General features: G+C 40.9%; 2 protein-coding genes across 2 annotated transcripts; both read right to left on the reverse strand.

Annotated features, from left to right (window-relative positions):
* On the reverse strand, positions 1 to 3,491 carry mrps2 (mitochondrial ribosomal protein S2). Its single transcript, XM_071924043.2, has 4 exons — positions 3,412 to 3,491; positions 3,079 to 3,183; positions 2,848 to 2,968; positions 1 to 1,167 (listed from the first exon to the last, which is right to left on the reverse strand). Exons 1-4 carry the CDS (start codon positions 3,434 to 3,436, stop codon positions 621 to 623), a joined length of 798 nt encoding a protein of 265 aa, XP_071780144.2. The 5' UTR covers positions 3,437 to 3,491; the 3' UTR covers positions 1 to 620.
* A 1,661-nt stretch (positions 3,492 to 5,152) lies between these two features.
* ppp1r26 (protein phosphatase 1, regulatory subunit 26) lies at positions 5,153 to 17,543 on the reverse strand. Its single transcript, XM_071924029.2, has 5 exons — positions 17,411 to 17,543; positions 8,053 to 11,431; positions 5,624 to 5,738; positions 5,388 to 5,473; positions 5,153 to 5,282 (listed from the first exon to the last, which is right to left on the reverse strand). The coding sequence occupies exons 2-5, from the start codon at positions 11,358 to 11,360 to the stop codon at positions 5,243 to 5,245; spliced, it is 3,549 nt and encodes a 1,182-aa protein (XP_071780130.2). The 5' UTR covers positions 11,361 to 11,431; positions 17,411 to 17,543; the 3' UTR covers positions 5,153 to 5,242.
* Between the last annotated feature and the right edge of the window lie 665 nt (positions 17,544 to 18,208).

Below are 18,208 nucleotides of genomic sequence, written 5' to 3' on the forward strand. Positions count from 1 at the left end.
TAAAAGAAATATTGAGTTGTGATCTTGGATTCTAATTGAATCAGAGTTGAAGTTTACCAATCATCTTAGAATGGATTTGCAGAACTGTTTTTTTTAATTTTTTAATTTTCTTTTAAATAAAAGTTTTAATGAGTTCAAGAGTACAGATCATGCATTTACCAAAGATGCTAATAATTCTTGAGGGAACTGTGTATGGAAAGAAGAATATTTGCATCATGAGTGTCGCAACAGTGGCGCACAACAGTTCAACCTATTTGGACAGTCGCTGCAACATGATGCATCCAAAAAGGTCTAGTGTATTCCTCATCAACTCAACCCACTTATTTTGTAGCAAAACAACAAATAAAAAAAGACCATACATCACAGAAAGAAACAAGATTCTATTCATGTTACTTAATGTACAGAATAAAAGGGCTGAAATGATTTGTTTGTAACATCTATAAAAGAGCTTTACACAACAGCTTCAAAATCTGAACATGAGTGAGCACAGCAGCCAGTTTTAACTCGGACCTGCACACTTTCACATTGTTTCAGAGTGAAGACGCAAGGTCAAGGGGAGCAGTAGAGAGTCTCGACTCGAGATGCACATTTTTCGAAGTATTTTTGAAGAGTCCTTAATGTCATGAGCTTGGTGTGGATGCTGCTGATAGGCCGTGCAGAAGCTCCATCTGCTTCCTTTTGTCCTTGGCGCGGTTGATGGTCATCTTGAATAAGCGACAGTACAGCTCCACGGCAGCCGGAGTGTCATCGTTCCCAGGCACGGGGTAAGTCACCAGGCTGGGGTTGCAGTTGGAGTCCACCACACCCACCGTGGGGATGTTCATCTTGGCTGCATCTCTGATTGCCACATGCTGCTGAAACACATTGTTGAGGGTGGACAGGAAGATGACGAGATCCGGTAAGCGGACGCCCGGGCCGTACTGGATGGGAGCGTTGGTAAGGAGGCCGCCCTGCCAGTAACGTGTGTGGGCGTACTCCCCACAGTCCTGCGCAGTGCACTCCACCAGGTGGCCAAACTGGCGCCGGCGGCTGACGAATAGTATGATGCCACCACGGTACGCTACATGGGCAGTGAAGTTCAGGGCTGCCTGGAGAAGCTCCATGGTCTGGTCCAGGTCGATGATGTCTTGTTCCAACCGACAGCCAAACAGGTAAGGCCCCATGAGCCTAAGAGAGAGGGAGTTAGACTGAGGTGGCTCAATAGTCCAAAGAAGTCATGATTAAGATGGGAAATGAATGCCTTCCACCTGGAGGTAATTTCTTTCCCCCAATGGCAGGATCTTTAAAAAGTGTTTCCAATTAAAACATGTTCTTCACCCCGCCTCGAAGCTACAGTTACTGAAATTATGCATTACTATGTATGCCCTGTGAACATGCAATTATTCCCTTCTTCTAACCCGACATGGATAGAGTTCTACATGAGGATAGTGTAGCTACAGTAGCCAGAGTGAGCAGTCATACACTGTTCGTAACTCTTGGTGTGATTAATTGCTGATAGAATTTATTTTCTGAACTGCTAAGCAGGCTGTTTCAAGCCTGTTTCGAGGGGCTGGATCTGGGACAACAGAACTTAAAGGAATAGTTCACCAAACCTCGCGAGATGGAGGTCGCGCACTGTCGCACACACAAACCTTGTGCGGCCACGGTGGCCTCGCGAGGTTTGGTAATGCGGAAGTAAATGCAATGCCGATCGACTCGATTTTCATGAAATAATGGATCAAATTTTGTTTTTTTCCACTCATAGAGCGATCGTCAGGCGTCAGAAGACTTGGATTATACTACACGAGCTTTATGGAGTCATTTTTATGGACATTTGTTGCCTTCTTTGAAGCAGAACGTCCTGCTCCCCATTCACTCCAATTGTTTGGAAGAAAGCTCCTCCAGCAGCAAGCCTGGAGAACTCCAGCTAAGTTGTATGAAGAAAAAACACTCACTCGAGTTTGTACTGGCATGAGAATGAGTAGATAATGACCGAATTTTAATTTTTTGGTGAACTATTCCTTTAATGTTGAGCCTTCGGGAGGTGTCAAGGTCTAGGCTAATTCAGCAAAACATCTGTGATGGGACCCAAATAACACCCATACTCACACACTCAGCCCAGTAACATTTAGATCAGGTGGCTGGTGAAAGGTGCTGCCTGTCTGATGGTCCTGTAGATTTATAACACTGTAGCCTGATGTGCTCTATAGTCACCATTGTGAGTTAGTACATCGTTCATTTGACATCTGCATTGAGCTTCTGTATGAATGCTCACCCTGGATTTTATAGCACAGGGGATCATTACATCACATATTATAATATTCTCTGAGAAGGAAAAGGTGGGTAGGTAAAATTATTTTGATTTACTGGACTCCACTCAAAGGCTTCACTCCTGTATGAACTGCAGCAAGACCCCCTGGATTCAGAGCAATTTTCTACTCTCAAATTAAAGGAGCTGGTAGTTCAGATTTTAACTTGCAGTGAAATTAAATCTGCACAAAGCTAATCTCTATCGCAACTTCTACTCTACATTGAGAATCTGTTACACACACACACACAATATTCCTACATCTTAATTGGCTTTAAAAAAAAAAATCTGAATGGTGATTTCACATACATATCAATTACATGTTTATGTGTCTGAATGGCAGAATAATTAAGTATATGTAGGCCTATTGTAAACCTGTATTTCCTTAACACTCAAAGTGTGCAAATCAATAAGTGGTTTCAATATCACGTTTTCTGTGACAGTTCTAAATGCAGCTGGTAAGACATTTGTGGAAGGTTGATTTTCGGTATTCACTAGACTTTGTGACTGTCTTTTTTCCCCCCAACCATTTTCCATGAGATGCGAGAAATCATACCAACCTGTGTCTGCACCCTTTTTTATGTCCAAGGTGCACTCTGGCGTCGAACAGGTCTTTCAAGGAGTAGAGCTCTGACAGACGGAAAAAGTCTGGCGTCTGAAGCGGTTGATTCAGCATTTTTTCTGTGTAAATGAGAAATAACATTGTTCAAACTCAGAGAGTAAAACTTTAATGTAATTACATGCGATAATGCTGGATACTTATTGATACATCCATGTTAACGTTAGCTCACCCATAGCGTTACTGTCCATTTGGATTTGAGGTGATTTGATGGATGCAGCGGTGGCATACTGATGTCTGACTGTAACAAACCGTGAGTTACGTAGCCCCCAAAGTCCTAAAAGACACAACACAAATATTAGTACAAACAGGTCTAAGAACCAGGTAATGCTAGCTAGCAGTGTGCTACAGTTTTATCGGCTACAGCTAGGATTACTAGCATATGGGTTACTACACAAAACAATGACACAGCCGTGGTACAGACTTTATGACATTCTGTCAAAAAAAACTATGCCAAAGAGACTCACTCTATAGTTAAATGTAGATATATATACAATATGTATACCTTTCGTTAGCACCCTAGCTGCCATGCTTCCTTCTTCAGCGCTGCTCCCTCAAACCCTCCCACAGAAGGTCAAGAACTGCGACTGATATTTGCCGTAAAGTACTATGTGCGTCGTGACCGCTTTCAATAATGGACTACAACTCCCATGAGCAGAAAAGACAACACTGATGATATTACGGATCTTTTAACGACCTTATATAAAAGCTTTCTAGAAAACCATCCAGTAACAACATTAAATAACTCCTAATAATATAGCAAATAGCTCTTAAAACATGCAACTTCTAACGTAACAGTGGAATTATAAACAGTGCTCTCACACGACTACTTACACAGCTGGGGGGGCAGACCCTTGCACTGGTCGCTAGGCAACCGGCTTCCTTTTTCTTCTCCTTTTGCCATCCGGCAGACTTGACACATGTTGGTATATTGCTGCCACCTGCTGTATATTTTGCATATTGCACACTGTTCTTGTCTGTTCAGTAAATAAAAGCTGTGTTTTTCAGCTCTCGACATTTGTGGAAAACGTCTTTTGGAGCTACAAGTGAAGGTGAATGTGTTGTAGTGGCATTCAATAATTCACACTTTAACTACCCATGCATCTTAGTAGATGGTGATCATGTATTTGCACTATTTGACCATATATTAAATATTGCCACGAATAGTGAACTGAACAGTGAAACTTGCTTTGCCATGTGACAACTTGGCATTGTGTGTACTGGATGCAAGAAATGCTTATGTCAGGATGGAAAGCCTTTTTATAAGTAATTGGATGCTACTGTGTTGTACTGATGCTATATTACATTAAGAAGTAACTCTTGTAGAGATATAGAAGTAATATCATATGTCAGTATTGACTCATTTTATATTTATATATAAAAAAAAATGACTCATCTTACCCTGCTCTCCCCTAAGAACTTTCTTTTTCAGTCATGCCAATACATTGAAAAGTGTTTTTGTCTGTCTTTTTCTTAAAGACTCTTTTTCACAATTATCCTCCTCTGTTTTAAGTACAAAAGATGGAAAAACAATTGTTTGACCTCATTATAAGAAGCCATTTTATAGGAATAGGGAATAAGGAAAGGGGCCTCAGCCTTCCTTAATTAGACGTAACAGATTTAACCCCTATATTGGCCCTCATCGACTTCCGGTATGTAGCATCTACGTCAGCCTCTGACTTTTGGGGAACACACTTCATGTTATCCCTCTGGTCTAGGAGAGTCCAATAATATTTCTGAACATGAGCAACCAACCCAACCCCAGACACCAGATAATAAGGTATTAATTCTGGAACAGCTCCATGAAGAGTTAATATGAAAGGGAGGTAAAGATAATATGGAAATACTACTAAATAAAGGCAAGTTGGCTATTAAAAACGATAAAAACAACTCTGTAGGTCTGCCATTTATTGTTTGTGTAGCAGCTCCAGAATATATACTAGGTTGTGACATGTTGAGTCTCAACTTTCTATTTTCTGGCTGTAGGAAAATTAAGAATATAGCCACTCTCAAAGTTATCATTGCCTGAACTACAGTGCGTACACCATTATTTTCAAGACCTAACCCAACCTTATAAAATGGAGTAAATGTAATCAACAATGTTTTCAATGAATTAAGAACATTTATAAGAATGGCTTTAAAAGAAAAAAAAATGGACAAAAAATGTCCTTGAACTGGAAAAATGCATAACATAGAAAACTGTCATTCTGCAACATCAAATTCAACAGCTAACTTTACATGTAAGAAAACAATTACCAAAGTGTAGAACCATTCTTCCACAACACAACAGGCATAACGATGAACATCATCTACATGTTCTGAATTCAGAATTCTATTCAGTCATGCTGTGGTGGCTGGCTGGCTGCTTCATTTCTCCTGAAAAATATAAAACTTGTTTGAGATAAAGAGGTTTTTATCTGACACTCACCATTAAATGTAGAGACAGAAATCACCTGAAATCATTCGGGGACAATCACGTACCTAGACACGGGAACAAATTGGAGCTGTCTTTTGACATGCTGCACGGTCTTTTTCTGCACAGGAGCTCCACTGAGAGAAGCTATTCCCTGCAAGCATCATGTAACGCACACCTTTCACACTCTCCGGAGACCCTTTTACTATCAACCGATCAATGTCATTATGCAGTTAAGGAATGCAAATATCTGCGAGGAAGTGAACACTACACCAGTAAATTCCATGTTGCTATGCGATTGTACCTTCTTGCAGTTTACAGCCATGTACCTCCTGCTGAACCTCCTGCTCCTCTCCTCTGTGTTGAGAGCTATGCAAGGCCTGAGGGTGATGCCAGGGTCAATGGCACTGGACAGAGACCTGGGCAAGGGAGAGCAGGAGATGCATCAGACCACTCCTCAGTAGTTACTTAATGCTCTAATCATTAATTACAAATTACAAATTCAGGCCAACAAATTGAGTCTGTAAATTATAAACTGGTAGATTTTACATCAACCACGAGGAGTGTTATAATAATGTATAATAAGTAGCTATATAATACTAATAATAATGAAGAGCCATTGTTGCTTGGAATCCACTCTTTATTACACAGTTGCACTTAAAAGATACAGCAAATTGTTGTTGTTTTTTATCTGAAAGGGTATAAGGGAAAAAAAACACTTCTTGCAAAATATTTACGAAAACTGGCAATGCACAGCATGTTCAGTAAGTCTTTCTTTTTTGATAAACAAAAATAAATAACTTTTTTTCACATAGGAAATTCGAGAAAACATTTATATGACAAACAAAGAAATAAACACACTAAATGTCAAGTCTAGTAAGACAGAGGGGAGTAATTGTGTGGACTCTGGAACAACACATTAGTCATGGGGGGGTAATAAGCCCAAGATTGCTATAGTGGCTTTTGTCAAAAACTGGGCATTAAATTTCACTAAATTAAATTTATTAAAACCAAACAGTGAATGGAGGGCACTGTGTCTAAAGAGGAAAAGCTGATGGGAAGATGTTAATATCTCCATGTTAGTTGAGAAAGGATACCGGACTGCATCCTTTCTTGGTGCCCCAGTACCTATTTTCAAAATTACTTGGAAAACAGTGCTGATTGGAAGTCAAGGGTACAATCTGTTGTAAAAGATTACCCTAGCTTTCTTCTCTTTATGTGCAAAGGCTAACCTACATGTATGGGCACGGTGAGAAGACACATAACCTACAAAATATAGGATCACATTCACTCAGCGTTAGGTGCAACTCAAAACAACAAAGGATATTTATCAAATTGACATCTAGTGGAGAGGTAACCACATTACACACAACATAGATAGTATAAAGAAAGAATCATTTACATTTTACACTTCAGGAATTTAGCTGATGTACAGCGGGTGACTTACAATGAGTGCAGCAGTAGAATAACATTAAATTCCAATATTGTTACATTACAAGCAACCAGAAGTAAAGGGTGCATGGGTCGGACCTACAGCGCCCTGTGATTCAGGTGGGAGAGAAAGTATTTGTTGAAGAAATGAGTTTTCAGGGAGTGACTCTCCTCTGTCCTGACATGAGTGGGAAGGTCATTCCTCCACCGGGGAGCCGGGAGAGAGAAGAGTCTGGGCTGGGCTGACCATCGGCCAGGCTGCCACGAAAACAGAGAGCTAAACACCTAGTAGAGCATAAAGCTCGGGCCGTAGTATAGGGCTGGACAGCCTGTACTCTAGTACAAGTGTTTTAAAATCAATGTGAGCAATGGAGAGAGTACAGGACAGGGGTGACATGGGAGAATTTGGGCAGCTGAAGATTGTTGCGGGGGTTAAAGGGAGTACTTCTGGAACCCAGTCTGGAGTCAAAACTTGAATAAGAAGCTAGGCGTGAAGAATAATTATGGTGCTTTTATACGCACGTGATTTCAGTGTTAATAGTTTTCTTTTTTTCTCCCTCTAACTTTTGTAATGTGGATACCTCTCCAGTAGATGTCACCATGCTGAATATCAATTGTCATTTCTGAGTTGCACCTGAACTTGAATGAATCCGACTGCATTTTGTTTGTTGCGTCTCCCCACCTTTACTGAGATACCCCTAATGAGGGCTGCAATGGCAACACATTTAGGTTAAACTCAACAATAAGGGCCTTTTAATTCCTGCACATAAGACCGCTTTGACATTCTATTAAACCTATCCCGGGTAAATTGTGTAAGGCTATATAGATGACTTAAGCAGTTTGACTTAACCTTTAATCTTTATTTTGTAATTTTGAGAGGTTCTTGGTCATTTCTCATTACATAAAATGTGAAAACATTTAGGATTATGTCAGTTTCGGCAAGAAAGTATAGTGCATTTGGGTGGTGGTACTACTCATGCAGTCTGCTTGTTGTACCAAAAGATAGTTGTATTGCTTTTCAAAGGTTCAATGATATGGATAAATCTCAGAGCAAAATAAAAAAAAGCTTTTCTTTGTGGTGCCATTGTGTTACACAGCTGTATAAATGTACAAACACATAAAAAAATGCTCTTTTTGTATTGTCTTATCAACAAACATTCCCTTAGAGCCTATAAATGAATGAGCTTGATCATAGCTTAGAAGATATTTATTAGGAGGGCACAATCAAGTAATTAACTCATATAAAACTTGGTTTATGATGCTATGTGACCACACAAACCAAAGAAAAATGCCTATACTTACAATGTGGAAAACCCCTGCTTCTTCTCTGGATTTCTCCTTTTGTCTGACTCACAATCTGTCTCATCTACAAAGTCTTCCTCTGCTCTTCCTAGCTGTACTTCTTTATCATCTGTCTTCATGCTCTCCCCTTCTCTTTTTTTCTCGCTTGGCAAGTCCCTTCTCTCCTTTCCCTCGCTCATCTCCCTGCTCCGGACCTGGACATGGTTGGTCCTATGTGATTCCAGTTCGACAAACACACTCTGGTCCTTAGACATATGCACCATACTCTCAGCCTGCCCTGCTATAGGGTAGTGTGCCCTGTGGCCTCCAGGTGCAAGGCGCTGCGTAAAGGACATCCCTGGATGCTGCCTGGCAGCAGACAAAAGATTTGAAAAAGGGGAATGGGACATGGTATTTACAGTCGTCTCTGCAGCGCTGGGGAAAGGTGCAACTGATCTGCTGCTTCTTGCAGAGGACCAAACAGTGACTGGTGTCTGTGGTTTGGGGTTGATACCCCCCATTTGATGGGGTGAAGTTGTTGATGCAGTCTCACTGATTTTGGATGAGGTGACATGGAATGAGGTTCGACTGAGAGGCACACTCCTTGTTTCAGTAGTGGGCAGTCCCAGGCTCTGACGCCACTTAATTGAGTCAGAGCGAGACTGGACAATACTGGGACTCGTAAACGGCCGGGCTCTCACCATCTCTGAGGTGACGTCCTGGACATCACCGCTCCCAGTACTAGGCCTCCTTTTCTCGGTTCTAGCGGCCCCTGCCCCGTCTGCTGGCTCCAAAAGACTGGGGCTGTTAGAAAGGGCTGAGGAGAGGCATGGTTGTGCACAGACAGTGGCAGTGGAGCTGGAGTTGTCGGCCAGGGAAATCTGCGGGGTTGGAAATGGCTCTCGATCCTGAGATGGTTTACTTTCAGGACTACTTATCAGAGATTGGCCAGGGAGGAGAGCAATACATTTTGTTGGAATTTCAGCCAGCTGATTTTCCAATTTAGTATCTTTAACTTGTGGGGTGCAAGCCTCAGCATTACCATTCCTTGATACATCTCTATCTTTAGTTTTCTCTGCGGTGGAAACCTTGGCTTTTTCGGCCAGGAACTTTCTGATCTCTTGCTCGATGCTATCATCACTGTCTACTGAACTGCTATCTTCCTTTATCTGAACAGCCTGAGTATTGTGCAGCAATGGGGTGTCTCGACCCTCAGTCCCTTTCAATTTGTCTGTGTCACCTGCATGCATAATATGCTCTTTTCTCTTAGTTTGTTTGTTCTGCAAGATGTTCTTCTTACTCAGTTTAGACTTCTCTCTCATGTCATCACTAGTCTTGTGAACTTTTTTCAAACCGCCACGCTTGGAAATGGGATCAGGTTTTAGCTTTTTTATCTGTAAAGCGTTCCCTAGCAGTGGTCCTGCATCCTTGAGGCACTTCCTTGATTTCAGCTTTAAGTCTCTTGTCTTTTTCTTTAACTTCTTTTTTGTCTTGAGCAGGTCTTTTATTGCCGTGTCTAGGTCCTCATCGCTGTCAAGGGAGCTGCTTTTGTCTCCACTTTGCTCTGTCTTTTGTAATCCAGTTAATGGTTGTGTTTGACTTATCTGGGAAAACATTAACGGGCTTGATTCTCTTCCATGCAATGGCAAAGATTTAAGGGCTATATCTTTTCTGTCATCTACCACTGACTCTATGGAAACATTGCAGTCTTCCTCTTTATATTTTCTTTTCTGTGTCAAAGACAACCTTAGAGCTTTCGTCTGGGTTGCAACTTGTTTTGTTTTTACCTTATCTAGCTCATTCATCCTACTTGGCTCTGTAGTGATAGTAGCAGAGCTGGGTGGCTGTTTGTGCATTTGGGCCTTTTGTTCAAGGAATTTCCTGATTTCTTGCTCAATCCCATCTTCACTATCAATGGAACTGTCATCACTTCCATCGTCTGGGCAGTTAGAAAGGAGTGACACGGATTGAGACGGGGTACAGCTGCTAAGGCCAACATTAGGATTGAATGCCCCAGGCATAACAGCTTTTGAAATGTCCAATATTGCCTCAGCACACATAAGCTCTGCAGTTGTATTTGCCTTTGGAGTGGCCAGGGTGTGTTGCTCCCTAAACGTTTCTACCTTACATGAAAGTAGTCCATTTCCTTTACCTTTAGGGCTGCCTGTAAGTGTATTCTTGGGTATGCAAATAGATGAAGGGGGAGGTAGAACAGATTTGACTTCATTTTCGGTTCTATTCTTTTTCTTTCTGGATTTGTGTTTTTTTAGGTTTTCTGTGCTTGTACTCTCAATGGGGTGTATTGATGACTTACTTATAGGTTGTTGCTTATGTAAGAATGGTTTTAGGACACTCTTCTCTTTTAGTTGTTCAAGCTGGTAGCAGCGAATAGCTTCCTCAATTCCATCATCGCTGGTGGAGTCAGACTCCTCTTTGAATATGTGTGGCTGGCAAACTTCCCTTCGGTTCTGCTTCTCCTTTTTCTCTAACTGGTATCTTTGAATGGCCTCCTCAATGCCATCATCACTACTGGAGTCAGGTGAGTCTTCCTCCACCTTGACTGTGACTGGGCACTTTAGTTTGTGAAAGAGGCTGTTTGCCATAGAGGGGTTTTTTGTCTGCTCTTTGGACAACGTTAGACTTTTGGCTGTTGTACTTTTATTTGTATCCATTCTCTTAACAGGATTCTCTTTGAAGGGGGCCTTGTTTTTGATCAACTTTTTCATGGGTATAATAGCTGGTGCTGTGGGGGCCTCAATTTTGACACATTTTGGAAACTGGTTACTGGCAATCAAAACCTTATTGCTGTCGGAATGTTGTTTGGAAATCTCAGGAATAGGTGGGTTTTTCCTGGGGATTTTGGATGACGGGAGAAAATTGGTGGGTGGCTCTGCCTTGCGTTTGTGATCATCCTTTTCCTTCAGGTATTCCAGTATGGCCTCCTCAATCCCCCTGTCCACAGAATCATCACTGTCAGAATCATGGCTCTCGTAGTTGACTGGGGAGGAATCGTCTGCCTGACGGTTTTCAGTGGAACCTTTGGTTTTGGGGCCCACAAAAGGACTCATCGCGACCTTGCAGACCTGGGGGTGAACTTCCTGTCCTGATGGCACATTTCCCTCTATCTCGTCGCCCATGTCGAGTGAGGACTGGGTGCTCCTCAGGCTCTCTATGATCATCTGGACCTTCTCTGGGATAGGTGTGCCTCTGGTGGACAACTCAGTGTCAGAGTCATTGAAGCACAGTGGAAGGCTATAGCCTCGGGATGGGCCACAGGTTCTCCATTCTGTGTGAGTCGCTGCAACAGGAGGTACATTCATCAAGTACATTCTAGTGAACTGAGTTGAGGTTCTGGACCATTGGAGTGCAGCTGCCTCCGATCACAATCACATCGTTCAGTCTGAGAGAGAGAGGAAAAAAAAAAGTTTCAGAATCACTTAATTAGTGAAGTTCTCAGTGATAGGTTAGCCAAGCAACAGTGATAATTTAATAATAAAACAATTCTATACAGGAATTAATTATTTACATGATTATGGGGTAATGTAACTCGCTATTCTATGGCTGGACTTCTTGGACATTAGAAACAGTAGGTTATTTGATACAAGACAATTCTTGAAACAAGCTGATTTACATTGGAGACACGTGAACATATGTCAACCAATTGGAAGACTTCACTTGTTTTAAAAAAAAAAAAAGTATGAATCAATAACAGATTAAATTACTCACTAAAATTTATGTTTTTTGTAGTGTAAAAAAAGCTATGCGAAACAACATGGCAGATTCTGCTAAATGCATTAATTTACACTTGCATAGCCACACCCTTTTCTATAAACAGAACACACTTCTCATAGGGCTCTTGCTGCAACAATTTCAATCTTGTCTCCACAGGTGCAACTGAGATTTGCGTTTGTGGTCAATTCAAAACAATATTTAAAATCAAGTTTACAATCTTGGTTCATCATCTTATTTGTACCCTTGTATTACAAATAAGCTGTTACACTGAAAAAGTTATCAGAAACAAATGAAAAGGTGTGCAATCCCTCTGAATAAGAGATAACATGATACACTTTACCCCTCAATCACACTTAATGCATCATTTGTGAAGTCAATTCATTACTGCTGCATCATTCCGTTTCAGATGCGTTGCATTGTGATGAAAATTGATTTATTATGCATGTGTAACATATTTGAAATTGTTTTTGCTAGGTCAGTTATATTTTCAGGAGAAAAACATTTCAGTGAATCAAATTTGGAATGGAAATGTAACACCTTAATCAATAACCACTCACTTCATTAATTAATCTCAATACTTTTGAGCCACATGTTCCTTGCATAGAATTCTGCACAAAGTTTGCATTAAGGATTAGGCCTATGTGTGATCCCAGCATTGCCTTTAACTGATGCAGTGGTAACACTGCCATATGATTGGGAGCGAGATGACATGCATTGGATTCACAATAACAGGGTATGAAGAAAAAAAAGAAAAGAAGAAAAAAAGAAGAAAAAAAATAAAATTTCACTTTGGCCCCCAAACGTCAAGCATCAACTCCGTTTCAGCATTCTACCATACTCTTTTTGTTGATCATAAGACATTCATAAGCCAGAAATGACAGTTTTTGATTAGTGAATATATACACACACACACACACACACACACCTCTCTCCAAAACCTCGAAACCAGTTGATCGGTTAACAATTTTAAATAAATAAATTTCATGATTATGTCTAACAACTCATAAAACTAACTAACAAGCTAAACTAACATTACTGCTTTGTGTGCTACAGTAGGCTACTTTGTTGGCCAATTTGACTAGGTATTCACCGCTATTTATTTTACGCACAGCCCTTTTAGATACACACAAATGTGGACGGCATTAGTATTACCAGAGGAGGTCTGATGATTGGTAGTTTTTACATCAGGACCACGGGAATGTTATGCCGCCTGGAACGATGTCAGTGATTTGCTCCGGCTACCACAGTAAAAATTCCAACTGAAACTACGTACTGTATTTTGAAATTACCCCAGAATGTGAGAGTCCTGGGGTAATTTTAATCCCGTCTGGATCAACATCCGGTGTTGGCCTTCACATGTTTAAACTTTCATGTTTTATTTTGAAGGCTGAGCAGCCAAAGCGAAAGTCTTGCTCTTGGCTATTCACAAACACAGAAGATGATTGCATGAAAGATTAGCATAGCAGTATGAGTAATCAGCAGGCATCAGAACTACTACTATTGAACATACGCCTCAGTCTATCATAACTGCATTTTGGCTGGCCCTGAACTCTTTCTACTCACTGGACAGTCCATGGCCCTGCCACTGAATGAAGGCATTGCTGGACAATAAGGGCAGAATTAAAATAGTTGTCATAAATTCAGTATTGAAGATACAATAATGAAAATCAAGGCACTTTATGTACACAATTATTAATTTGTGAAAATAACTTTTACTAAGATTGGTCAAACTATTAAGGAAATGTGGAAATGTTTGAAAATGGTCCAATTCCCTATTGACTTCCATTGTGTACATGACAGCCAAATTCAAAATTAGATATCATGATGAAACTGCATACAAGTCATTTACAATGTCTACTCAACATGTAATTTAATTTTCATGATGACTTGACTCATTAAGGTGGAAATTTACAGTAGATGTGTACAGTATAATTTACATTAAGACATTTACATGCATAGTCAGTTTTGCAGGTATCACCAAGCCTTAGATTGTTTTTGAAATACAGCATGAAGATGCCTGTGGGCATTTTGGTGAAATTTGGACATACAGTAGAAAACATGGAAGAGTTAATTTTAAAGCTACACTAAGCAATTTTTTCTGACCACTAGAGGGTGACAGAAACAGCAACACATTTTGTAAACACACACAGCGACAGAAGCCCTTAAGGACAAACCGTGCATAAAGGCTAATGGCTAAAACAAACGTACCTACAGAGAAATAACGTCGGTTACCAGTCTCGCTTTGCCAGATCTTTCTCCCGCTGAAGGCTACATGTCCGACAATGACAAGTGAAGAGGTAGGTAGCAAGTTTACTAGTTGAAAACGTTTACTCGCTCGCTTTATCGATTCGCCATTACTCGGCCCGAACGTGACAACAAGGTTTAGAAAAGAGGTGAAAACGGCAACACAGCTGGTCCGCGTGTGTGGCTATTTGTTTATATCATTACTTCTCACGGAAATCTCCATGTAGCACACGTTAGTTTCAGGATTGGTTACAGGGTCTGAAATCGCTTATTGCAGGTTTAACTTAAAATTTTAACTGTTACTATAGCGCCACCATTAGGCCAACTGTCTCCATATTTCAGTATACCTGGTTTGGGACTACATTGTACATGTCTGCATTTAAATTACCTTGATATTTAGTAATTAAAATGTTGCCCAGCGCAAGTCTCTCAAGGTTTCCTGCACAAGCATAGATAGCTGCCTTGACAAAACACCCCGCCGCAACTGCAAAGCCCCAGAAAATCCAAAACAGAACGCACACTATCGCCCAACCATAGCTCACAAGCTTGCAAAATGCATTTTACATATTTGCAAATAGTTGTTCACAACTACAAAATCTATCACAAGTTGGCAGATTGTGTCGCGACTAGGGCTGCACGATATTGGAAAAAACTGACATTGCAATATTTTTTTGTTCTGCGATATATATTGCGATATGAAAAAATACAGGAATTTTCACCAAATGACTTGAATAGCTCTATCAAGCCTTGCCCCTTTAAGAAGGTGGCTTTGTGGGTAACCTGCGCGGGTGACGTAGTAGGAAGTGAGTGTGTTTTTAGCCGCAGCCGGAGTGAGTTGCAGGATGCTAAGTGAGTAAAGTTACCATATTTAGCGGGAAAAGTGCTTAAAATGTCACCGAGAGGCCGTGCATTATGTTCGCTGCTGTACAGAAATAAAGTGCCAGTTCTCCACTGCAGAGTTGGTCCGGACTCTTAGTAAAAAGCTTCTTACCAGCTACGAGCCGGGCTAAGCTAAAATAGGCTAGCACAACACCAGAGGCTTCCCAACTACGGTTCGGAGCCGCGAAAGCTGGAAAGGTAACATACGCTACTCTTATAACAAACCTTTAAATCGGAGTAAATTATGTTATATCAGACAGACTTCTCTTGTAGATTAGTCATGGAAAATGAGAACCGTGCAAGTTTTCCTTCTCTATCAAGCAGCAAAAAAGTTGTAGCATGACGTGTTTGAGTTAATTTGCCTTACTTGACATCGCACTTCCTGCAATGTGACTATTGCGCATGCGCACATCGCGATGACGATGCTGAAACGATATATTGTGCAGCCCTAGTCGTGACCTTACAGCACACGATGCACACACAGACGTATTTTGCTCTTCAACTGGAGTATATATTTGCATATTTGTGTTACAAGTTTGCAAGTCATCACAAGACAGCTTGTGGCGTGATTTTCTGCAGAACACAACAAAAATGGCTACAAATGTTTTTAATGATTCACGAAAGGAAAAACTGATTCACTCATAATGTCATTCATTGCTAATAGCTGTTTACAACTGCAAAATGCATCAGAAGTTTGCAAATCATATCATACACGCACATTTTGCTTTTCAATTTCATGGATTGGAGTACACATTTCTGCATTTGTGTTACAAGTTTGCAAGTCATGTTACAACAGCACCTCACACAAATGACAACGCAAGTACAACAAAGTACAACATATAGCCTATTTGCAGTTTTATGCCCCTAATTCTCCTTTTTCCAAAATGGTTTCCCCTAAAAATAAGGCATTACTTATTTCGGCATGGTTGTGCAAATAACTTTGATGGGTCTTTATCAGCCTAAAGTTTGGTCCCATTAAGCTCTTAACAGCAAAGCAAAATTATCACTTTGGTAGAGGAAGTAAAGGTAAATGGAGCTTAAGACCAGAATGACTATTATACTGTAAATGCCAGGTCTCACTGTACTTACTAGTCTTATGTATAAATGTAAAAGTAGTGCTCAGGTAGAAGCATCAACTAAGTGCTCAAACAAAAAATATATTCAAATATCTAGTTACTGGATAAGTGTAACTAGTTAATATTAAACTTATAGTGATTAGGATTTGCTTTCATCCACAAAATAATATAACTCAGGGGTTCCCAAACTTTTACATGTCAAGGATCCCCAAACAGATACACATTAAGCCACGGACCCCCATTTTATAAGGGTGAGAATGAAATCTATGACCAAAAGACTCATCCTTATACATGCTCTTATTGTGCCAACAGAAATGATCACCATTTATTTTCCTTCACAGAACCCGCTGAATGGCCCCTGGAGGTCCCCAGACCCCACTTTGGGAACCTCTGAATGAACTGAACTCAAATTGGGAGGAGCAGGCATTGGGCAGCCACATAGCACTTTACTTGAACCCAGGGTGACGTAGCGCGTATCAACCCGTCCTGTAACTGTAAGGTTCAAGGTTCGATCCCCGCAACAGCCATCAACAACCATGCTTTCTGTCCAAGTGTCACTGGGCACGACACTGAAACTCTACTTGTTCATTGATTAGCAAATCGCTCTGGGTGAGAGCCTCGGCTACAATACCTAAAATGTAAACCCTCCCTGCTAGCTCGGTAAGCAGCCTGAAGGGGAATGGGCAAGCCAACAGCCACACACCAAGAGACAATACTCTATGCCACTTCTTACCCTTTTTTTAAATCAGCGATTGTAGCTTGCATTGACTGAAACTGGTCTAAAAGAACTTATTACCTAGATTCAATGAACGAAACAAAATGTCCATGGGTTGAAAATCTAAAAAGCCTTGTAGAAAAATGCAGAAAAAATCGCATAAAAAACTAAAAACGTAGTCTAGCGTTGTGCCAACTTTATTTGACATATCATGTGTGCAAAAGTTTAATCAGATAAGCATTAGTGGGTAGCAAATTATGCATTACATAACCGACCGTGTTGTTGCGTGTATTTTCAGTCCCCGGCTCTCTCCTGGCTGCAGCAGAGCTACCCCGGCTGTCCCCGTACCCCTCTAGCGGCACGAGCTGCACCGATGCCCGGCGTGCAGCGCTAGGAGACTCCGCAGAGCAACCATGTTTCTTAGTACCGGCCGTGGTTGTCAAAACCCACAATACTCGGTCGATATCGCCGCTAAACGCTGCTAATATTCATGAATTCTTGTGTCTAACACGATAACGTTCAATTCATGTAAGAAATGAACGTAAAATATGTGAAACATTGTTGGGTTAACCGTGCCTGGTCGGTGACTTGAAAGACACAGGCGGGCCTCCCGGCTGCTGCAGCCCCGGCATTTTCTCCGGCGAAGAAAGCCTTTGTATTGAGCCACCGCGTTCGCTCCTTACCTCGGTTATTTGCAAAGAGAGAAACAAGACAGTCTACAAGTTTAACTCACCTGGATATGCCACAAAACGAACGCTACGATAGGAGACGATTCATTACTGCGTCGGTTAAAGATATTAGCGGATCTTCATCGAGACATTTCGGTGTCCCACACTAGAACACACCGCCCGAAGCTCTCGGCGTCGAGTCCCCTTCTGACTACCGGGCGGGCGAGCTTCCTTAAACCGTGGGTCCAACCAGGCATAGACCTTTTCAAATATGGCACCAGGCTAGTTTTTTTTGTTTTTTTGTTTTAGCCTAGCCTATATGATCACAGTTTATACCCAGTGATTTAGTCATCTTTGTGTTTTTTTGCCATAAGTCTTGCATTGAGAAAACATGCGTTTTATGTAAACACTAGTTTACAATGGGCCAAGTGTAGGCTACCCCTAAGGAAAAAAAAGTAATTTGTCTATTTATTCCTATAATATTCCTGTATGGATGTATTGTGTGTGGTACAAAGTAGTGAGTTTTCCTATGGTATTGCCATAGGATTTTATGTGGTAGATTTTTTTTTATTTTACCATAGTAGCTGCTTGATATTTTAAAGTTTTTCTGTGATATCTCAAATCTATTATAGGATTAGGCTACTCTATTTGTTTTTTGTAAGTGATTGTTAAGAACAAGCATTTTGGGTAACACTTTACATTGGCGCAAGTGTATTAACTTGTATATTAACCTATGGAAAAGTAGTAAGTAGCCTAACAAGTACACAATAATACTGTGATACTTCATGAAAATGAACTTCTATTCAGTGATCCTCATGTCTGCATGGGCCTAAACTCAGTTTACCCACCTTTTTATTTGCGGA

This window comes from Centroberyx gerrardi, chromosome 2 (assembly GCF_048128805.1).
Source record: "Centroberyx gerrardi isolate f3 chromosome 2, fCenGer3.hap1.cur.20231027, whole genome shotgun sequence".
Taxonomy (NCBI): Eukaryota; Metazoa; Chordata; class Actinopteri; order Beryciformes; family Berycidae; genus Centroberyx; species Centroberyx gerrardi.